The sequence below is a fragment of the Sinohyriopsis cumingii genome, chromosome 15, assembly GCF_028554795.1.
Source record: "Sinohyriopsis cumingii isolate HCF-2022 chromosome 15, ASM2855479v2, whole genome shotgun sequence".
Taxonomy (NCBI): Eukaryota; Metazoa; Mollusca; class Bivalvia; order Unionida; family Unionidae; genus Sinohyriopsis; species Sinohyriopsis cumingii.
The window spans coordinates 42,195,342-42,220,271 of NC_142975.1; the positions used below are offsets into that span (position 1 = coordinate 42,195,342).

The 24,930-nt window shown below is 35.9% G+C and overlaps 1 protein-coding gene across 2 annotated transcripts in view; it reads left to right on the forward strand.

The window, feature by feature from the left end:
* Nucleotides 1-225: 225 nt before the first annotated feature.
* LOC149781689 (myeloid leukemia factor 1-like) overlaps nt 226-24,930 on the forward strand; it is a 35,305-nt gene continuing 10,600 nt past the window's right edge. The window contains exons 1-6 of one of the 2 annotated variants that reach the window (XM_089935781.1): nt 226-413; nt 2,206-2,551; nt 7,938-8,069; nt 9,611-9,770; nt 12,392-12,602; nt 20,422-21,342. In XM_089935781.1, the coding sequence (XP_089791907.1) occupies nt 364-413; nt 2,206-2,551; nt 7,938-8,069; nt 9,611-9,770; nt 12,392-12,564 (861 nt within the window). In that variant the 5' untranslated portion in view covers nt 226-363 and the 3' untranslated portion in view covers nt 12,565-12,602; nt 20,422-21,342. Of the gene's footprint in view, nt 414-2,205; nt 2,552-7,937; nt 8,070-9,610; nt 9,771-12,391; nt 12,603-20,421; nt 21,343-24,930 lie in introns of those variants that run through there. The other variant, XM_089935780.1, reaches the window with a different exon arrangement.

Here is a 24,930-nt window from a genome sequence, read left to right on the forward strand (position 1 = left end):
AAAATATAAACAAGATGACATAATGTGAAACGTGAATTTTTTTATTTTCATGCCCCAGTGAGAATGAAAGGACAAGCAATTGAGAGATTGCGGTGCAGGTAATGCACGTGCGATTTGAACGAGGATACTATATACTTGCTTGCAATGCTTGGCGTCATGTACTTTAAAGACAACTCCACCCAATTGTTACAGACAATAGTTCTTTAGAGTTATCTCCCATACGCAAATTTGGCAGACATCGACACGCCCGACAGTGTAAGAAAGGAAACGTCTTGAGTCAGAAAAGATAACTTTATATTACACATTCAGTAATTATCTGTTGAAAGTAGACAATTAGTTATTAATTTAGCCCATCAATTCAAGATGTATGGACGTTCGGTATTCACAGAAATGGGAGAAGATCCATTCTTCGCGTAAGTCGTCTTTTCATATTGCGTTATAGAATCAAAATGGTGGCATTTGGCTTTGTAGAACCATAAAGCGACCTCACTATTTTTCCTATTAAATTTATTGGGAATGAAAGAAAATTAAACAAGTAGGAGTATTAATATTGCTTGAGTAGCCAACAGTAGCAAATTTGGTTAATGTACTAAATTCTTAATTATGTTTGTAAATCTGTAGCCAGCGCCACAACGACACAGACACCTAGGCTCGTATTGTTGCTTACAAATTTATTTATAAATACTACTACTACTGCTACTGAGCATCATAACCAGAATTATGAAATTCAAACTAAATAAGTAATTTTCAAACAAGGCATGTAAAGCTAAATAAACAAACAAAACGAGCATGGTTGCAAGATCGGGAAAAATTACCAATATTTAAATGTAGAAGAAAAAAATATAATTTCCAATACGTTAGTTTCCATAATTCCATCAGAAGAACGGAAATAAATTTACGGGAATTGGGACTTTCCCCAAATTTTCTCCAAAGACTTTATATATTGACAGACAGTTGTCTGTGGTCTAGTCTGTTATAATTTGCATCAGATTTAACACTGTTCTTCTGGAGCACAGAGAGTATTTACATATGAGAAAATGTTTTTTTTTTTGTTGGGCTAGGGTTATGTTGTGCTGTAGAGAACTCTTGTTTTATTTTATTTTTCATATCATTTGGATTTAATTTCAAAATGGCCTTTCCTAGTGCAGTATTAACGCCTACTTATGGGATTTTCAGCAGTGATGCTGGTTAGTAGACAAGCAAGTTGTTCTCCACCTTTTTATTTTTTGTTTGACTAACAAAAACAAAAAAAAGGTGAAGAACAACTTGCTGGTCTAGCTGGTTAGCATTTATACTGTGCTGCACAAGCAGTATGAGGTTCAGAATCATGATTGATTAAACCCTGAAACTGTTAGTTACATTACTTTCTAAATACATTGAACAGAATGGAGAGAAGAACAGACAGTCTGCTTATATGCTTCTTACAAAATGCTTTACAGTCCGTGCATATGTTTCTCAATTTAATATAAAGCAAGAAATCCTAAACATAAGTTTGCTTCATGAATGACGAACAATATCAGCGATGATCTCATCAGTGTAAAAAAACTAATGACTATGTTGATTTCAGTTTTGGCTCTTAGGATTATCATTTTGACTCACCGGATTATGGGAGTCGAGGGTCAAATTACTCTTCAGTTTTTAAATCTATTTAATGCAACTGATTATTATTATTGTTGGGTAGATGGCACAAAATTTCTATTGGTTCAGGTTCTGTTCAAGTATGTGGGATTAGTGCTGATTTGTATAGAATTGCATATTTATATTTACAATCTCTGCCTTTATTTCTTTATTATTCCTCTCCTATATTCAGAAAATTGTCCCTTTTTTATACATTGGGTGGGGAATTTCCACCTAATATTTCTGAACATGCTAGAATAGACCAAATTTGTATTGTAATTCCGTATTAACATGAGTGGCAGTGAGGGAAATATTTTTGCCTATCAAAAAAATATTGTTCTCTAGTCCAGGGATGATGGCAAAATAAAATGTTTATATTTGCCATATATTTCTTTATTAAAATGGCTTGTTTTGATTTATTTAATGTAGACAGGTTTTACCAACAAATTTTGGTATGGCATGATGGCCTCATAAAAATGTAAATTATCTTGCTCAGCGAGGGATTCTTTGGAGTAATTTGTTTAATGTGCTTATATTTTGTGTAAAGTTACTCATCATAGCCAATTCCTTTACTTGTATATTGTGCAGAGTCCAGAGAGATCAAATGAGACAGATGGATGAAATGTTCCAGAATCCTTATGCAGGTTTTGGATATGTAGCTGCTCCAGCAAATTTTGGATATGGAGCTTTACCTGCAGGTTATGGATATGGAGCTGTACCTGCAACGTTTGGATATGGAGCGGTTCCTGCAAATTTTGGATATGGAGCGGTTCCTGCAAATTTTGCATTTGGACCTGCACCTGCGAGAATCACAGATGGCAGAGACAGTGAGCAACAGTATAGAGAGACAAGAAATAGTCAGTTAGCTCCATTTGGAATGTTTGACATGTTTGGAAATATGGGGCAGAGGATGCAGAATATTGAAAGTAACTTTGTAAGTTGACCTGAAACAAATGGATCTCTATTTGTTAAGCAGAAATCTAAATTATTTCCCTTTAAACTTGATAATAGGTTTATCAATACATACAAGTAACATCCAAAAGCAAACAAAATAGACCCTTATTTGCTGTCTCATAATGCAGCTGCAGATCAATTTTCGTAAATTTTTTAGCTGTACTGGTTATAGACCAGAAGAGCCTATGGGATTGTCTGTTATCTCTCGTCTGTCGATGATGAATAATTTGTTATTGCTACTGCTCCTAAGCTTTGCACGTATGTTCATCCTGAGGTCTAGTTGGTTTTAAATGAAAAATTGTGCCACCTACAACATTTACCATATTCATTCACTTGTATCAATGAAAAATTAAAAATTTGTCGCCAGCACTTTCGTCAGTCAGTAAAAAAAATAGTGCCATACTTGCAAAATTCTTATGTGAGGCCCTGAGTACAGCTCAGACGATTTCTGATTTCTTGTGCTTTTTGGTGTGGGATTTTATTACCTCCAAGTTAACTCTGATAATGCTTCACAGCAGAGGTATAAATATGTACCAACCACCACTGCACCTCAACCGGCAAGCCATCGGAAACTCTACTATTGTGGGCCTGGTTCACATTACAGACTGAACATTTCTATTGTCACGATATCTCATCAAAGCAACTTTTGTGCAAGTCCGGTATGTACGACTTGCTACATCATCCTTTTTAATAATTTGCTTATATGTAACAGTATTGACCAGTATCACAACTATCCCAATGATGTTTTACCTGATTGGTCATATAAACAGGAATTCATCACACACGTCTTACAAAGTTAATTAGTTATAAAGAAGCAAAAAATGTACAGCGAATAAAACAATTTAAAGCTAGGTGAGATCCAGCATGCACATTGTCAATGCCCTACATATACATAGTTTTGTCATTCAGCACGGGGCACGTAGTGGTCGAGTGGTCTAAAGCGCTCACCATTCCGGATCACTGCCATCTCACCTCTGCCTGCGTGGGTTCGAGTCCAAGGCTCGGTTTGCGTGGGTACGTGGGAAAGCCTGCCAGTAGCTTCTAGCGAGTCTGTGGTTCTTCCCTGGGTTTTCCAGGGTTCTTCCTCCACCAGTTATACTGGCCGCCATGTATAGCCTATCTTGTGCTGAAAAATGGCGTTAAACCCTAGAACAACAGCAACAATCATTCAGCACACATGGACAGCATTTTGTATGGTTGATGGATCACTAATTTGTCATAGACTGAATGGTTGATGGTTCCCTGTTTTGTCTTTCAGTATACATGGATTGTATGGTAGGTGGATCACTATTTTGTCTTTTAGTATACATGGATAGAATATTGTTTGGTTGTTATATCCCTATTTTATCCTTGAGCACACATGGATAGGATATTTTATTGTTGATAGATCCCTAATTTGTCTTTCAGTACACATGGATTGGATATTGTATGGTTGATGGATCCCTATTTTATCCTTGAGCATGCATGAATAGGGTATTTTATTGTTGATAGATCCATGTTTTGTCTTTCAGTATTCGTGGATGAAATATTGTATGGTTATTTGATTCATAGTTTTCCTTCAGCACACATAGATAGTATGGTATATTTGTGGGATCCCTAATTTGTTGTTGAGCACACATTGATAGGATATTATATGGTTGATGGATCCCTATTTTATCCTTGAGCACACATGGATAGGATATTGTTTTTTGATGGATCCCTAATTTGCCTTTCATTATGCATGGATTGGATATTGTATGGTTGATGGTTTCCTGCTTTGTCTTTCAGCATAAATGGATTTTACAGTAGATGGATTCCTATTTTGTCTTTTAGTTTACATGGATAGAATATTGTATGATTGTTGGATCCCAGCTTTTTTGTTGAGCACACATTTATAGGATATTATATGGTTGATGGATCCCTATTTTATCCTTGTGCACACATGTATAGGATATTTTATGGTGATGCAGAGGTCTCGCTAGGATTTTAAAACTAGGAGTCCATGACTACTATTTTGGAAAAAAAGAGGAGTCTCACCAGCAAAAGTTGCAGTCCCCTACCAGAAGCATATTGGGCATAGCTAAAGTGGCTAAATTTCCAGATGATTAGAACCAGTGGTCACCAATGAGTTTAATTTTCTAACTTCTTTATACCACTGATATATAACTTGTTTGTCCATTAAAGTTAGAGTGAATTATGACAAGCCTAGGAAATTTCTTACTCCATTCACTAAGCTAAGCATCACACAGTGTTCCATGTGAAATACCAGTTCTAGCAACTTCTAACATGCACTGCTTATTTGGCTACAGTTGGAAACGAACACAATAATGAAAGGTAAAGGTGTTCATTTGTTACACAAAAGTACATCACTGGGTCTTTCTGTCTCTGTATTCAGTCATTGTAAATATCAGAACATTTTCCCACCACTCTGCAGCTAGTCAAGCCTTGAACTTGCCGCCAAGCTATTGGGTCATGTTTTCCAGATGTAATCTTACAATGACTACATGTACATCTGGGGGTCTTTCCGCCACTGAATTTTCTCATTGTAAATATAAGCACAACTAAAATGATCATTTGATCAACACATCTTCCTACTCAGCAGATGGTTGAAGCAGGACTGGCAAGCCCTCGAATTTGCTGTCTAGCAAATGTGTGCGTACGGAGGATATAAGTGATTTTCTGTGTCCCAGGTATATATAAAAAAATTTGTCCATATATGCATAATTAAGCGTTTCCGAGACCTCTGTGGTGATCCCTAATTTGTCCATCAGCACACTTTGGTATGATATTGTATTGTTGATGGATCCCTATTTTGACCATCAACACACATGGATAGGATATTGTATGGTTGATTGATCCCTATTTTGTCCTTGAGCACACATGGATAGGATATTTTATTGTTGATGGATCCCTATTTTGTCCTTCAACACACATGGATAGGATATTGTATGGTTGATGGATTCCTATTTTGTCCATCAACACACATGGATAGGATATTGTATGGTTGATGGATTCCTATTTTGTCCTTGAGCACACATGGATAGGATATTGTATGGTTGATGGATTCTTATTTTGTCCTTGAGCACACATGGATAGGATATTGTATGGTTGATGGATTCCTATTTTGTCCTTCACACATGGTAGGATATTGTATGGTTGATGGATCCCTCTTTTGTCCTTGATCACACATGGATAGGATATTGTATGGTTGATGGATTCCTATTTTGTCCTTGAGCACACATGGATAGGATATTGTATGGTTGATTGAATCCTATTTTGTCCATGAGCACACATGGATAGGGTATTGTATGGTTGATGGATTCCTATTTTGTCCTTCACACATGGTAGGATATTGTATGGTTGATGGATCCCTCTTTTGTCCTTGATCACACATGGATAGGATATTGTATGGTTGATGAATTCCTATTTTGTCCTTCACACATGGTAGGATATTGTATGGTTGATGGATTCTTATTTTGTCCTTCACACATTGATATGATGTATGGTTGATGGATCCCTAATTTATCCTTCTGTACACATGGATAGAATATTGAATGTCCATTGTATCGAGATCACGTCCACTCAAGTGGATGCGATTCCGCAAGAAAGCATTGTGTGCATAGCTATTCTCCATGCAGAGTAGGAGCAACTGTCTGGACAAGTGGATAGATTATTCTCTTCACTCTCCACCCATTCCACAAAACATGGGTAATTAAAACTTCCATTAGCTGTATTATAATATTGGGGTTTTCACCAAAAAGACTCTTGTGATGTTTAGTTGTACTATGCATGTATAAAACCGATGCCAATCTGATGTTTGAAATGATATTGTATGGTTAATGTATTCCTGTATCTTCCTTCAGCACACATGGGTAGGATATTGTATGGTTGATATATTCCTGATTCTTCTTTTAGCACACATGGGTAGGATATTGTATGGTTGATGTATTCCTGTTTCTTCCTTTAGCACACATGGCTAGGATATTGTATGGTTGATGTATTCCTGTTTCTTCCTTCAGCACACATGGCTAGGATATTGTATGGTTGATGTATTCCTGTTTTGTTTTTCAACACATGGGTAGGATGTTGTACAGTTGATGGATCCCTGTTTTGTCCTTGAGCACACATGGATAGGATATTTTAATGTTGATGGATCATTGTTATATATTTTTAGGATATTGTATATTTAATTGATCCCTGTTTTGTCCTTCAGAACACATGGATAGTATGTTGTATGGTTGTTTGATCCCTATTTTGTCATTGAGCACATATTGATAGGATATTGTATGGTTGATGGTTTCCTAATTTGTCTTTCATATACATGGATAGAAGAATATTGAATGGTTGATGGATCCCTATTTTATCATTCAGAATACATGGGTAGAATATTGTATTGTTGATGGTTCACAGTTTTATCTTTCAGTATACATGGATTATATGGTAGATTTATTGTTATTTTGTCTTTTAGTATACATGGATAGAATGTTGTATGGTTGTTGGATCGAAGTTTAGTCCTTCTGCACATGTTGATAGAATATTGTATGGTAGATGGAGCCATATTATCTTGAGCACACATGGATTGGATATTGTAATGTTGATGGATTCCTATTTTGTCCTTCATTATACATGGGTGGGATATCTTATGGTTGATGAATCCCTATTTTCTCCTTGAGCACGCATGGATATCCTATTGTAATGTTGATGAATCCCTATTTTCTCCTTGAGCACACATGGATAGGATATTGCCTGGTTGATTGATGCCTCTTTTGTCCTTCATATGTGGATTAGATAACCCATGCTCTATGCATATACTTCTTCACAAAAAAATGACAAGAATTTTAATGCCATTTTCTGATTCTCAAGTTTATCAGTCTTGGAATTAACTTTTACTCCTGCAGGGCATAGGGTCCAGCAGTTTCTCAGTCTTTGCATGTCTGGATTTTTTGCATGCCAGGCTCCTGAAATACAAAAGAATAGGTAAGGAAACAAGACAAAATGTATTGGCTTTCTTTGATTGGTATTTGTTTGCATTCTAGCAATGTAAAGCAAATTTACAACCACATATATTGTTTGCCATGAATGTTTTGCAATTTTGAAAGGTACATTAAATTTGAATAAATATTGATGAACATAATGTTATAATTTTTTTACTCAGAATTACATATCAGTCATTTGGTTATGCATAGTAGCTGCTAGCAGCTTTTGACTGGCATGTGATAAATATGTTAGATTTGTGTGCATTTCAAATGAAATCAGTAAAAATTGATTTATAAATTTAATTTCAAATGAGAACTTCAGTAAGATCCTCCAAGGTCCGATCTTTAGTGAATGTTCATTAAAACTTGTTTGCTTTTGTGTTTTATGTTTTTGTTTGTTTCATTTTGTAGGAGAATATGAGGAGTGATCCTAATGCTCACTGTTACACGCAGTCTTCATTCATGTCGTATTCCAACACAGAACAAGGCAAGCCCCCAAAAGTATATCAGGCCACAACATCAACAAGAACAGCACCTGGAGGGGTAAGTCTTACCTGTGCAGTACAGTGTACATGATTATTGCTGTTAAAGTTTGTGTGGATTGCCACCTGCTTATGCCATTAGTGATTTTTTAGGGGTAAATATAGGTCACTGTATCACATTGATGTGGCATGACTTAAAAACTATCCCAGTTTTGTCAGATTGCTTATCTAGTGTGTTTTTTAAAAAGGCATATTTTGTTGAAGATTTTCTAGTCGTAAGGGAAGAGCCTCAGTGGTTGAATTGTTGGCATTCTGGACTTGTGATATGGGTTTGAATCCGGTTCCATGGTGTGTCCTTGCACAAGGTACTTTACTCTAGTTGCCTTGGCACTAAATGACTTTCACTGTAGGAAAATACCAAACCAATAGTAAAGGACTTTGGTCCTATTTTAAAAATGAGAGAAAAATAAAATTGCACTGGCTGGAGAGTGTATGGTGTATATGCAATGATTACATTAAATTTGAATAAATATTGATGAACATAATGTTATAATTTTTTATTCAGAATTGCAAGTTACTTTGCTGCAGTTGCTTTGACACTAAGTGGCATTAAAAACCAAACCCAAACCAAATCAGTTGTAGTGGACTTTGGCCCTGTTTTAAAAATGGGAGAAAAACTCCAGAATTAGAAAAATATAAAATAGTCCATGGTTAGGTACTGTAATAATACACAATTTTCACTGCCTGGAGTGTTTATTGTAAACACCCCACACATGCACACAAACGTGGTCAAGGTAGATTTTACAGTTTGCATCAACAAGTGTATCTTCTGAACTTGGGTCATTTGTTGTGACACTATTGATTATACAGTAAATCATGAAACTTGATTCTGTTTTTGTTTGGGAAATTCTCATGCAGTTTGTTTCACTATTCTAAGTCTTATGTGAGGCATTTAATCCAAATTTAACCAGTTCCCCAGTTCAGTACCTTCATGCATTGCTAAGGGTTTGTTCACATGTGAGATGTCAGAGACAAAGGCTAGTTGCAATACTTATCATTGCCTATCGATAGGTTTTGTTTATATGCAAGATGCCATATCATGGGGACAAAGGCCACTTGCAACAGTGATCATTGTCAAATAGTAGGCATTACCAGATACAGTGTATGTGCAGGTCAGTTTTTCAAGTTCAGTTACATGCTTTGCATAAAACAAAAAATCAACTTGATATAACATTATGGAATATTTTTTGTCAGACTGTATGTAATATCTGCTTGACATTAAATTCTAAAATAATTTTATATGACTATATAAAATTGGGAAATAACTTTTTGTCAGACTGTATGTAAAATCAACTTGATACAACATTGAAAAATAATTTGTATCAGACTAAAAATCAGCTTGGTATAAAATTGAGAAGGTACGTATACTTTACATAGGTTGTGTTCTTACATGAGGCTGCTTAGTATATCTGCCACTGGTTATGTAGGGCAGGCTGATGAGACCCACTTGGGCTTCTTATAGTACCTCTGATTTGATAGCATATAAAAAAAATGAGATAAGTTAATGTATGTCTTGATTACATTATCATTTCTTCCACAAAGATCAAAGAAACTCGCAAAGCTGTTCGAGACTCAGAGAAACATTTGGAGAAATTGGCCATTGGAAATCACATCAATGACCGAGCACGCATCATTGAAAAGAAAAAGGACACAAGCACAGGAGATTTTCAGGAAAATCAGGAATTGGTCAACCTAGATGAAGGTAATTTCAAAGTGTTTGAGCCTAAATCTGAAAAAGGCAGGTGTCAGTCCATTGAATAGGGCAAAGGCCATGTGAAATTATTGTAATGGGCAAGTGCCACTACATCTGACAGGGTACATGGCTTGTAAAATTATTGAAGAAGTGCACATGCATTGGTGTATGGAAGGCAGCTCATATCCAGCTATAAATATTTAAAAAAATTAGGGCTAGTTTTATTGAATTTTAAATTGAGGTGTCAAAAATAATTATTGAATCAGATTCAGTACTATATTCGCATCCTTTTGTATCTGCCTAGCTGGAAAAATATAAGATTCGAATTTGGATCCACACTTCTCTGTCCTGCCTAGCTGGGGCACTATCGGATTCATTTCTGTATATTCACATCCCTCTGTCCTGCATAGCTGCCCTGATGGGGCACAGTTTCAAAGTCAGTACTGTATATTCACATTCCTCTGTTGAGGATTTCCTTATCGGTAGGGAGCCTGGTGACATACCTGGTTACTTTTGCTTTACACCTGGCTACTTTTACAAAACCCTGTGTGCCTAGAGTCATTACTGTATTATTTAGTAGCTTCTCGAGGGTCAGTGGTTCTTTCCGGGGATTTCCTGGGTTCTTTCTCCACCATTAATACTGGCCACCATGTATAGCCTATCGTGTGCTGAAAAATGTCATTAAACCCTACAACAACAACGACAACTGTATTATTTACATCCATCTGTACTGCCTAGCTGCCTTGATGGGGCATTGTTTCAGTGCTGTTAATGTATAGTCGTATCCCTCTGTCCTCAAGCTGCCATGATGCACTGTTTCAGAGTCATTACCGTATATTCACATTCCCACTGACCTCCAGCTGCCGTAATGGGCACTGTTTCAGAGTCATTACTGTATATTCATATCTCTCCTGTCTAGTTGTCTTGATGGGCCACCATGTCAGTGTCAGTTCTGTATATTCACACACCTCTCTCAAGGCTTTCCTTATCATCTGGGAGCCTGGTGATTTACCTGGATATTTTTTACTTTACACCTGGCTACTTTTACAAAACACTGAATCCCCATAGGCAAATGCCCCCAAGCCCCCTGCCTACTTTGGCAACTCACCCTCCAACTTTAAAGGAGGGCCTTGCTCCTTCCTGCCTAGCTGCCTTGATGGGGCACCGTTTCATGGCCATTACAGTATATTTACACCCTCTCATCCTGCTACCTTAATGGGGCAATGTTCAGAGTCATTACTGTATATTCATATCCCTCTTTCCTGGTTAGTTGCTCTGATGGGGCACTATCTCAGAGACATTACTCAGACATGATTTTTCTCCATTTTCAAGCACAATTCTGCTTTTCTCCTGGCTTGAATCAGATTTTTCTTGATATAGTCCGTTTTTTATGTCTATCCAGTTTTTAATTTAAAAAAGTCTTTCCGGTCCCATTCCGCAATGACCCTTGTAAATTATTTGTTCCATGTATTAGTTAGCACGCGACTCTTAAAGAGTATTCTGATTGGTCAGAGGTTTAAATTCATCTAATGAATCTTCGTGTAATGGAAACTGATGGATATGGAAAGAAGAAGCATGCTTGCAAAACACGGCGACCGAAGTTGTTGAGAGAGAGCATGACAAGAAAAGTTTAGATAAAGGTTTAAAAATCATATGGACATGTGAATAGCTGGATCAAAAAGTTGATGGAAATTTAGTTGGTCAGTTTATAAGAAAACTGAAGGCTAGAGGACTGGCATTTTGTGACCTCTGCAAGAAATATCTGAATTATGGTAATCACAGTTGTAAGACAAGTGGTACATGGAAAAATCAAAGCTCAGAAGGCATCTGGAAAAAGTGCAGTTAATTACTGTAAGAAGAACGATTTCTTGCATGAGGGAACAGATGTAGCCCTCTTTCAGAATATGCATACTGCATGTCGTCAATACAAGCACTGGCTTGAAAGGAAAATGGCTGTCATTGAGAAGGAAAAGGAACGATTGCACATTGAGCCAAAAAAGTCAGTGATGACAAAAAGAAAGGCTAAAGAAATCTTTGCCAAAGCCGCAAAAAGAGCTCAACTGGCATATCAACAGGTTGTGTCCATTGGAGAAAAAGACAAGTGAATGTATGGGATTATTTGTATGTAGTTTATATACTTGGGTGTTTATTTTAAAAATTGACAAATTATTGTGACTTAATTATGATGTAAACGTTGACTTGCACATGAAATAACTTCAGCGTCAGTAAATAGTAAGTTGAACATTACATTTATTAGTTTTTCAGATGATTACTTTGGTTTAATTTGTGATCATATGTTGCACCAGGAGCAGTCTTTTATGAGTGTAAAATGCGTTTTTTGGTGCTGCCATTCAAGACCCCATTTGGGGAAGACCCCAGACTCCCTTACAATTTTTCAGCTTTTTTTATGGAAGACCAAAAACATGTCTGATTACTGTATATTCATATCCCTCTGTCCTGCCTAGCAGCCTTGATGGTGCAATGTTCAGAGTCATTAATGTGTATTTACACCCATCTGTCATCCAGCTATCAGATTTTCAGACCAATGCTAAACATTATAAAAAATTTGTAACATAGGGGTTTTCTGGTATTGATAAATATCATTGAATGATACAAATTATTAATTACAGCTGAGGCTCCTGAATTTGATCGTGAGTGGCAGGAAAAAACACAGGCCCTAAACAGAAATTTAGACTATGGCAGAAGGGGGGAGAGATCCAGGCAGCCAGAGTTACATAGAGGACAGGAGCGCCGGGCCCTCCCTTCCACTGAGAAGCAAAGGGATTATAGGGAGCGAGAATAGCCTGAAAAATGTTCCCAGGCTTTTGGAACGTAATTCAGGTATGTTTTCAAAATTGGTTAATCATTGAGATCATATTTTTAACTCTTCTGGGCAATGTTCCCATGCTTTTGGAACATAATTCAGGTGTGTTTTCAGAATCACTTAATCATCGAGATATTTTCAACTTTTCTGGTCAAAAACCATAGAAGCTTATCTGTGTGTTTACCAGTTTGGTAGAACAAATGTATCGACACTTCTTCTTCTGTCACTACATGGGGTGGGAGTGATGGGGATTGCCATGAAGCATTGCACACACATTCATCCCTGGGTCTAGTTGGTCCTAAATGAAAAAGGCACATGACCAGTATGAGTACCAGTGGCTTCATTTTGAAAATAGTTATTAGTTACATGGTCATGACAGATGATCATATCACCTTGTGGTTACACTAAAATACTTCCATGATATGTAGTTGGTTGTAAATGAAGATGTTGATAATCAGATACTCAGCATAGCGACTTGTCTTGAAAGGATGGTCATGTCAGCATGTCATTTTCACTTGAAGACTTCTGATATCTGTTTGTTTCAGAATGAAAAGCGTGCTACTGTGATTTGCAGCATAAATGTCATGTTGGTCATTTTCAGAATATTAATGGAATGGTCACATTAATTATTAGAAATGGGGTGGGGTTTACTGAAAGACATCCTATGATATCAAGACGGTCCTAATTTAATCTGGTGTTGATCCAGTCTAAACACCAGCATACTCACCATGACAGACATCTTGCTATCATTGTTTGGCTGGTCATGGGGATTTCATGAAAAGTCTTTTGACTATATGTAGTTTGTCTGTTTAAAATGTGGTGCATTTCCAACTTCAAAAAATTGTGGCCATCTTGAAAATTTTATTATGGCTTAAAAATATTGTTTAAACCAAGTATTGCTCTCAGTAACAAAGATAACTCTGTAATTGGTCCTGTTTGTCAGGCAGTGTATGAAAAGACTGATCTTCTGACTGATTAAAAAGTACCAAAATAAGACATTGGGAGTTTCCACTAACAAACATGTTCAGACTTTGTCTTAACTAAAATTCTTATATGACCTCAATGGGCTGAAGATTTCATTTTCAGGGTTGGGGTGCCTAGGATTTTCTTTTGTACCAGGTCAATTTTCTTTCTTTTTCCCTCACCTTTATTTAATATTTCAACTAATATAAGGACATAATTAGTTCTTTATTCTACCACTAAGAGCAAGAATATTATATTCAGATGGGGTGGGAGCTGAAAGTTAAAAAAAATAAACTGATAGGCTCCCCCCACCATGAAAATGAAATGGTTGGTCCTATGATGTACATTTAAGCAGGTGTGAAATTGCCTTGGGACTAGACTAAACAGTACAATGAATCTGGTTTGTTTTCTGCCTCTACCAAGTTAGAGTGACTGTTGGAATTACTTATTTATTTACTAATGCACTACCAGAGCAAGGATTATAGCATGTTTAATTGTAACAGCATACCATTTCATCCCTACAGCTTAAATGGTTCTCCTCCAAAGTCATGTGAGCCTAAACCACTTGAAGCAGATCACAATGCCACATGTCCCATGTAAATCTTGGTACATTAACAGTCATTGTCTGCTTTTCAAGTAACATTCTAAGTAATAAAAAGGATTTTTTTAATTGTTAGCATATTGATAATTCTGTAGAAACAATGACTTGAAACTTTAATTAAATACAAAATATTCATATGACTGTGAATCTAACTTTATGAAGTAAGATGATGGTTGGGAGTATGTCGGTATCCCCAACAAGTGTCTGTTAGAAAAAATGTCTGAGAACAGTTCACACTTCTGCTCTCTGCCTAATATATATTGAGTGATTCATGATTTAACAAATTACAGTAGTTGCTATCCAGTAAGATTTGAGGTCATGTACAAGTAAATCTAGTTTTTTCATGATACGGTAGTGTTAAGTTCAGTAAAATATATAAATATTGACCATTAATTCATTTAGTTCTTGATATAGTTTGGATGTGCCTTTTAAAATTAGATGCCTGATGAAAAATAAATTATATACACAGTATCGGAATCTGTGTGCATGAATTCTCATATTGCCGGTAAACTGTACGCTTTTTTGCTTTTTACGGCCATTTGTAAGAGCCAAGGAACAAGAGGTAAGCAATGGTTTTATATTTGTTAGATACATTGATGATTATTATATCTCATTCTGTACAATGTGTTGGCCTATTAACATGAAATTGATGCCAATTGGAAAGTTAATAATTTGGATAGTAAATGCCTGTAAATATGAAATTGATGCCAATTGCAGAATTGATTATTTGGATAGCAGATGCTTATAAACATGAAATTCATGCCAATAGGAAAATCCATAATTTGGATGGTATATGCTTATAAGCTTTAAATTGATGGACATATTTAGTCTCTTCAAGCTAATTATTAAATATAAATGCTAAATTTGGAATTGTGCCAAGTAATGTTAACATTATTTAATCTGTTGATGGTCTTTCAGAATTAGACTACATATTGATGTCATTAACACTGTAGTCCTTTTTACATTTAGCAGTTTTTTTAACCATCGCCATGCATATGAACATTTTGACACCTTGGCCAGTTTACTTGTGCACCATCAGTATGCAAGTACATTTTGACACCTTGGCCAGTTTCCTGTGCACCATCAGCATGCAAATACATTTTGACACTTTGGCCAGTTTCTTGTGCACCATCAGCATGCAAATACATTGACACCTTGGCCAGTTTCCTGTGCACCATCAGCATGCAAGTACATTTTGACACCTTGGCCAGTTTCCTGTGCACCATCAGCATGCAAATACATTTTGACACCTTGGCCAGTTTACCTGTGTACCATCAGCATGCAAGTACATTTTAACATCTGCAATAAACACTGGCCATTTCAAGTTTTTTTTTTTAGGCAATACCTTTGGGGAATACCCTGTTAGAAACTACATGTGTTGGAGAAAATTACAATGAAATCACATACCATGGTTGCTATTAAAGATAAAGTTGTAATCTGTTATTTAAAAATAGTTGTTGTTCTAGGGCTTAACGTCATTTTTCAACACAGGATAGGCTATACATGGCAGCTAGTATAACTGATGGAGGAAGAACCACCGACCCATGAGAAGCTACTGGCAGGCTTTCCCACGTACCCATGCTAGCTGAATCTGAGACTCGAACCTTTAAAAAATAGTAATAAAGTTGGATTTTCCCTACTCCAAACTTTAGGCTACAGACCTCATTCAGCAGATTCTAGAGTCTGGTTGGCGACAATTACATGTTGGAATGGTTTAGTGAGATATTGCTTATGATATTAATGCAGGCAAAAATACAGGTTTGATAATTAGAATCGCACTATTGAATGATACAGACGTTGACAGTGAAACAGTAGATTTAGATCTTAAGGAAGGTCATGGATAGTCACATGACTCTAATGATGTGATTGTGAATGAATTCTCTCTGGTTGATTTCTCAGTTTTTAAAGCATATTAAAAATTCTTCATTGCATAGTAATTATAGCCATAAAAATCAGTGAAAATAATTATACAGCCATAAAGATCAGAAAAAATTAATTATCCCAAATCCTCATTGTGATTGTCAAAACCTCCCAAAATAATATATCATCTTTATGAAATAATAAAGTCCTCTACGTTGATTATTATGTTGGGTTCAACACAGCCTCGTTGTTTTTTGACACAACACAACCTCATTGTTTTTAGACATGACACAGCCTCATTGTTTTTAGACTCAACACAACCGCATTATTTTTAAACTTTACACAGCCGCATTGTTTTTAGAATCAATATCTTCATCATTTTTTTACTCAGCACAGCCTCGTTGTTTTTAGACTCAACACAGCCTCATTGCTTTTCGACTCAACACAGCCTCATTGCTTTTCGACTCAACACAACCTCATTGCTTTTAGACTTGACACAACCTTGTTTTTAGACTCGACACAGACTCATTGTTTTTAGACTCAATACTGACTCATTGTTTTTAGACTCAACACATCCTCATCATTTTTAGATTCAGCATATCATCGCCATTTTTAGACTCAACATATTATCATCTTTAGACTCTACACAGCATCATTGTTTTTAGACTCAGCATGTCCTCATTGTTTGTAGACTCAGCACAGCCTCATTGCTTTTAGACCCAAGATATCATCATTTAAAGACTGAACATACCATTCTGAACAAAACCTTATTGTTTTTAGACTCAACAGCCTCATTTATTTTAGACTAAACACAGCTTCATTGCTTTTAGACAACATATCATTATTTTTAGACTCAACCTATGTTTGTGAGTAAATTCAGTATAATTAGATACTCTTATACAGAGTGTTTTAAAGTGTGATAATGTTGGGGCTGTGACATCCCATGACACCATCTTAAGCTGTTTACCTGAAACAGCCTCCATATTTAATGCGGAATTTAGTTATACCTTGATCTTTGAACAACACTGAAACATTTCAAATGACAAATTTCATGATGTCTTTAGATTACCTTTCCACACTGAAAGTCTAGCAAAATTTGAAATTGATAACCTGTAAATATCCCAAATCGTACAAAAACATGGTCTGCTTTTATGGCCTAGAAACAGTAGTCTGTACTGTTGTCTGCCTAGACACAAAATGGGTATTAGGGATAATGAAAAGTAGCCTAGAAAAGGTATACTGTATTGTTGTCTGCCTAATCATATTGTTGAATACAACCAGTTATCAAAGGATGGCCTAGAAAAGGCAGACTGCTGTTATCTATGTCACATTGGTATTAAGGACACTGAAAGGGTTGCCTAGGAAAGGTAGACTACTTTTGTGTGACTAGTTACACTGCTAGTACGGACTACGAATGGGCAGCCAGGAAAAGGTTGTCTGTTCTGTTTGCCAGATCACATTGGTATTAAGGACAATTAAATTGAAGCCTATAAAAGTTGACTACTGTTGTCCATGTCACATTGTTAGTAAGGACAATCTAGTTGCAGCTTATAAAAAGTTGACTACTGTTGTCCATGTCACATTCAGGGATGGTCCTGGCGTTTAAAAAGCTGTCGCAAAAAAAATCGCCAACCTCAATATTTTGTCGCCAATTTTCAAAAAGTGTCGCCAAAACAAGTAGTGTACATTTTTCCAAGTGTTAATTTAGTCTATTAATGTAACAGGCAATGAAAATTACAAAAGATGGGTTAGTTAATACTTTAAGCATTAACAAAATGTTACAAAGTGTTACATGAAGATCCGTCGCAATTTTAGGGCTGCCCACTTGTTGAATGCAGTTTCAAAGTCTAATTTTTCACATCTGTACAGGCTGATTCTCATTAAATTCTCGAGAGATGAGATGCAGAGCTTATTTCTGATGTCAGTTTTTATGAGGTTCATCATACGGAATCCACGTTCACAGTCTACAGTGCTGACAGGTGACACTAGTAGTCTCTCAGCAGCCCCCCCCCCCCCCCCCCCATGGCTAGCTTCACAAAGCTTGTAGCGAAATGCTTCCTAACTCCCAAGAATGATCACTGAATGCTGTATAAATTTTCTCGACAAGAAAAATAGGATCTCCATTCCCACGAATGAAACGTACACGAGTCAACACCTGGCAATACTGGACCGTATATATAAGCATAAATTCACACCCAATTTAGGGATTCTTTCACTCCTGTATTTTGAGAAATAAATAATTATTATTAATTATGCAAAACTATTTTTTTTTTGTTTTGTTTTTTTTGCTATTTCTTGTTGCGGAGTTTAAGTCTCTGCAGCCATAACACGGGACTGATGGCAAAAGGAAAAGATCAATGAGTAAAATGCTGCACTGGCGACAGATGTAATTGTGATTGAGATTTTTTCCATTTGCTTTGTATTTATACACAGTAGTCGGTACTTCAAAGGTTATCAGTTTTCTATGAAGGTTCAGCAAAACTATTGTATTGGTATATATATAAAAAAAACCAGAAGGATTAGCCATACAATTAATTGTATCTGTTCTATTCACGTCTTCAGAAGTCGGTCAGTTGTAGGTATAGTGCGGTAGCATGATTGACTGTATCGCAGCATACAGTCTTCAGCCCAGATGTCAGTATAAGCAGATTATGATGTAACAATGCACTGTAAAGATGGGGTTGTCAATAAGAACAAAGGATCGTTTGTGTAACAGATTGATTCCAATGCATTGCTTAGTCAAGTTTGTGGCTTCCTTTCGTTCTGCCTTTTAATTTATCCAGTCCAAATCCATGATTGTATGTACAAATTAAATAACCAAAAAGTATGTCACCAAAAAAATCGCCAGATGGGATATTTTTGTCGCCAATAAGGAAAAAAAAATCGCAATTTGCGACATTGGCGAAGCCCAGGACGATCCCTGCACATTAGTAAGGACAAGCAAATTGCAGCCTATAATAGTTGACTACTGTTGTCCATGTCACATTGGTATTAAGGACAATCAAGTTGCAGCCTATACAAAATTGACTACTGTTCATGTTACATTGTTAGTAAGGACAATCAAATTGCAGTCTATAAAAAGTTGACTACGGTTGTCTATTTTACATTGTTAGTAAGGACAATCAAATTGCAGCCTATAAAAAGTTGACTACTGTTGTCCAGATCACATTGGTATTAAGGACAATCTGAGGGAGGCCTAGAGAAGGTAGTCTATACTGTTTGCCCAGTCACATTGATATTAAATAATTAGGGACAGTGAAAGGGCAGCCTAGAAAAGGTAACCTATACTGTTGTCTATGTCACATTGTTATTAAAGAAAGTGAAAGGACAGCCTAGAAGAGGTAGTCTGTACTGTTGTATGACTAGTTACACTGGTATTATGAACAATCAAATGACAGCCTAGAAAAGTTAGACCGGACTGTTGTATGACTAGTCACCTTGGAATGAAGGACAATCAAATGACAGCCTAGAAAAGTTAGACCGGACTGTTGTATGACTAGTCACCTTGTTATGAAGGACAATCAAATGACAGCCTAGAAAAGTTAGACCGGACTGTTGCGTGACTAGTTACCTTGGAATGAAGGACAATCAAATGACAGCCTAGAAAAGTTAGACTGGACTGTTGTATGACTAGTCACCTTGTTATGAAGGACAATCAAAGGACAGCCTAGAAAAGTTAGACCGGACTGTTGTATGACTAGTCACCTTGGAATGAAGGACAATCAAAGGACAGCCTAGAAAAGTTAGACCGTACTGTCGTATGACTAGTCACCTTGGTATTAAGGACAATCAAAGGACAGCTACAGCACTCAAAACTGATACATATTCACCCATTCTTAAAAGGAATATTCTGTTTACAGACTTCATATATTATATAAATCTATGTGTTCTACATTGCTTTGCTAAATATGTGGAATAAACACATGCCTCAGAACATCAAGACCATCATTCTGGAATGGCATTTCTCATATAGAACAAATCTCAAAGACAAGGTGTTGTAGTGGCGATCACTTTTGGGAAATGTATGTACTCAACTCATGTTCATCTTCTAAGGGTGTACTAGAATGCATACACTGCCATTGTAATGCAGTCTTGTAGAGTGTATCAGCTCCCATTCTTTTGAGAGGGAGGTATGTTGATGTGAACTTAAGGAAAGATATTTGTGATACAGGACCATTAGAGAAAATGTATATATACATACTCTTTTACAAGTCTGACAATGTTGGGATCAGGTATTTAGTAATTGATACAAATGAAGTCTTATCTTTGGAATTTTGCAATTTAGACCTGATATAAGATTGTGGTTGAGAAAAAAAAAACATATGTCTTTATCAAAACATGATGTATAAATATATATTTATTTCCCTCTAAACAAGCTAACTTGCTAACTTGTTACTTTCTCTCATATTCAGAATAGAGTCATGTCAGATGGAGAGATTGTTTCTGTAAGGGAGGTGTTGGAGAGGATTCAATGAAATTCACAAGCAGAAGCTCAAATAATGGAGTTGTCTCTGGATAAAGTTGCAAAGCAAAAGGACAGTTTTTTTACAAGCATTACCAGTGAAAGCAAATGGAAACATTGTATCCAATGCGAGACAAAACTGGAAGAGAAACAAGGTTTCAATTTTAACCTAACGAATGAGAATATGACACGCATAAAAAAAACTTTAATAACCTAATTTGTGACAGATGAAGTAGGAAGTTTATGGCACAGTCTAAGTGACTATTACAGACTGAAGCATGGAAATTCATACCCTGCAGTTGCTTGGTGTGCAGCTATAGCATCATTACCAAGAACCAGTCTACTTAACACAAGAATGTCAATTCTATTACACCACAGATACAGTGTGAATTTGCCTTTATATGTGCATCAGATTACAATCAACATCTAAAATAACGACAAATGGATGAACATACAAGGTTCACCTGCAGCATCTGCCAGCAGAAGAAATATCTTACCACAAACATTCAAGAGACACGCACAAAAATGCAATAAATGCTCAAAATGGCAGCTATCATCTTGTCACCATTGCCATGAAAGTGAAGTTTATTGCAACAAAATTAAGGACTCAGTAACCATAGTAACACAAAGAGCATGGCTATTCTTGTTTATGTCCAGAAAGAAACATTGTGTTATTATTATTCTCTAATTGTCAGACAAGAATTGGGGAAATTAAATTACATTTGAATCACACCAGCTTCTGTCAACCTGTCATCCCTCCATTATGTCCATTGCTGCTTCATTTCATTACATTAAATCTTACCATTTTTTGGCTCTTTCCAAATTTGAATGAAATTTGTTTTTGGCTTTGTCATCTTTAACTGAAATGTTTCCTCATTACATCTCCAGATAACCTAAAACTTATAATTTTAGGTTTTAGCAGTGCTTTCTGATCTATGCATGTGAGGTCATATGGCCAAATTACATGTGTATACTTTCTGATCTATACTTGTAAGGTCATATGGCCAAATTGCATGTGTATACTTTCTGATCTATACTTGTAAGGTCATATGGCCAAATTGCATGGGTATACCCTTTGATCTATGTATGTAAGCTCATATGGCTAAATTACATATTATATATACCTTCTGATCTATGCATGTGAGGTCATATGGCCAAATTAGATGTGTATACTTTCTGGTCTATGCATGTAAGGTCATTAGGCCAAATTACATGTGTATACATTCTGATCTATACTTGTAAGGTCATATGGCCAAATTGCATGGGTATACCCTTTGATCTATGTATGTAAGCTCATATGGCTAAATTACATATTATGTATACCTTCTGATCTATGCATGTAAGATCATAAGGCCAAATTAGATGTGTATACTTTCTGATCTATGCGTGTAAGGTCATAAGGCCAAATTAGATGTGTATACTTCCTGATCTATGCATGTAAGGTCATATGACCATTCTGATTTGCCATTTATTCTGTACCAAAATGACTCAAATATTTTATTGGTTTAATATTTTGGTACAGAATTAATGGAAGACATATGTGTTCTCAGCAAAAAATGCATTTGAAACCTTAAGCAAATGAAAATTGTATACAAACAAGTGTAACAAAGGAAGATGCAGGTTGTATACAGAAATAAATATTAAATAAATGAAAGCTAACACAACCTGCACAAGTGAATAATACATTTTAAGAGTCTGTAATCAGTATGCATGTTAATAATACAGGACACAACCAAGCATGGAAATGGTATTTATAATTTTCATTTGCATAATGGTTTATATGCTAAACTTACCTTAAATAAAAAGATTTTTATTCTTTACCTGTGAGGTACCTCATTTGGCAAAATGGTCCAAGGTGATTGCCTTGACTGTTCAATGCCATCTGACCTGTCCGCGGGTGTTTGAGTCTCGGGCTCAGACATTGGGGGTAGGTAATAAAGTTTCCCAGTAGCTTCCTGTGGGTTGGTGGTTGTTGTTTGGGTTTTCCCCAGTCCTTTATATACATGTTTTGTTGGCCATCATATACAGCCTACCATGTGCTGAAACAAGCATGCTTACAAAACATGGCATCTTTAATTATTTATAGAAACCCTGACACAAAGAGTTTGGATAATGGTTTGAAAAATGATTGGAAATGGGAATGGCTTGAATAGCAGGTCAGTTTGTAAGAGAACTGAATTGCAGAGGACTAGCATTTTGCTGTCTTTGCCAGAAAGATTTGAAATACTGTTGCCAGCTTTGCAGCATGTCTAACTTGTTAAATGAGAAGGAGTTGGACAAGTATGATTCGGAAGTTAGAAGATTCCAAACTGGTTTCCTTTCAGAATTTAAGGAGGGACAACATATAAAGCACTGGTGGGGACATGATGAGATTGTTACCAGATACCCATATCTGTCAGCGATGGTCATGTTTTTACAGAGATCTTTTCTTTGCCCGCAAGAAGACTCATCGTTCAGTGTCATGCATGATATTGGTTCCAAGTCAGGGAGGATTAATAGAGAAACTTTCATTTTGGTACAAAACATTAAATATGGTCTGGAGTCATCAGGGACAGGTGCAATACAGTATTTTCAGACAGATTTGACACAGTGCATTTGCAAACCTTTTGTTAGAATATGTGAGCTGCATGTAAACAGTACAAGGAGCCTAAAAGAAATAAAACTCAACCTGGGAATGAAAAGAAAAAGAAATTGAAAATTGAGCACAAAAAAATCAGTGGCTACACAAAAAAGAAATCTTTGCCAAGGATGAAAGAAAAGATAGACTAGCACATCAGCATCAGCAGGTCCTGTCCAATCCTGAAAAAAGACAAGTGAATTTAGATGAATATTTATATAGTTGATACGTGTACTTAAAACATTTGCCATGGAAGAAAAATAAACAAATTTGTTATGAGAAGAGAAAATTGTGATGTAATATGTGCTACAAAAATAAAAACATTATTGTGACTGAATAATTGTGTGAACACTTACTGACATGCACATTGAATGACACAAGTTGATGGGACAATGAGAGATTCTTCAGGTTTTGTTTGAAGTTTGGTAAGTTTTATATTTTTCCAATGATTTTGTTTTGCTTTTAGAATGAAGTAACAATATTGCAAAATATTATCATAAAAAGGGTCACCAGGAGCAGTCTTGGGTGCACTCCCTGGCTAAATAATCAAGGGTGCCACCCTGCTGGGGGAGGACCTCTAGATCCCATCACAATTTCAAGGTTTTATATTTCTTTTAAAGAACCAAAATCATATCTGAAAATGGCAGGAAACCAAAAAAACCAAACCAAGCAAGCCTGAAATAGTTTTAATACATTACCTGTGATAAATAGCTGAAATAGCTTGTTTTTTTCTTTACATGTTAATAGTTTTTATATACCTTACCTGTAATAAATAGTGTACATCTTTTACGTGTGATCAATAGTTTTGATACCTTACGTGTGATAAATAGTTTTTATACTTTATCAATGATAAATAGTTTTCATACTTTACCAGTGATAAATTGTTTATTTACCTAACCTGTGATAAATAGTTTTATACTTGTGATAAATTGTTTATGCATCTTATCTTTGATAAAGTAAATTGTGAGCCAGAATAAATCTGAAGTTGAAGGCAGCAACTGTTTAACTGGAAATGCACCCACTGAGCAACACATCATTGAAACAAACAAAAAAATCAAAAAATGAGATTTAAACCTGTGTACATTGTTTTGTTGATGATGTATTAGGAAACTGGTTTCTGTTCGTAGTGTTACCTAAATCTTTTGAATGTTTCAGTCTGTAAGACAGGGTGACAAATAAATTTCAAGTTGTTTTTTGATGAAAGAAATCCAAATGATATTTGGCTGGTCATTTTATTTCTAGTGTTCTGATGTATTTAGAAGCATCTTGGTCTGTTTTTCAAAATTTAAATTTCAACATAAAAGACGCTTTGGTAAGAATGACTGAAAACTAAATCACCAATCTGGAGTTGGGTCACTGAAATAGTGAATTATATATGAATTTATGATTGAAAACTAAATCACCAGTCTGGAGTTTGGTCGCTGTAATATTAGATTATATCTGAAGTTATGAAAGAAAATTAAATCACCAGTCTGGAGTTGGGTCACTGAAATATTGACTTGTATATGTTTTTACGTTTGAAAACTAAAAAAATCAATTTGGAGTTGGGTCACTGAAATATTGAATTATATTTAAATTTATGATTGAAAACTAAATAATTGATTTCGAGTTAGGTCACTGAAATGTTGAATTATATATGAATTAATGAAGGAAAACTAAATCACCAATCTGGTGTTGGGTCACTGAAATATTGAATTATATCTGAATTTATGATTGAAACCTAAATCACAGGTCTGGAGTTGGGTCGCTGAAATATTGAATTATAAATCAATTATGAATGAAAACTAAATAACCAATCTGGAGTTGGGTCACTGAAATATTGAATTATAAATAGTTTTTGAA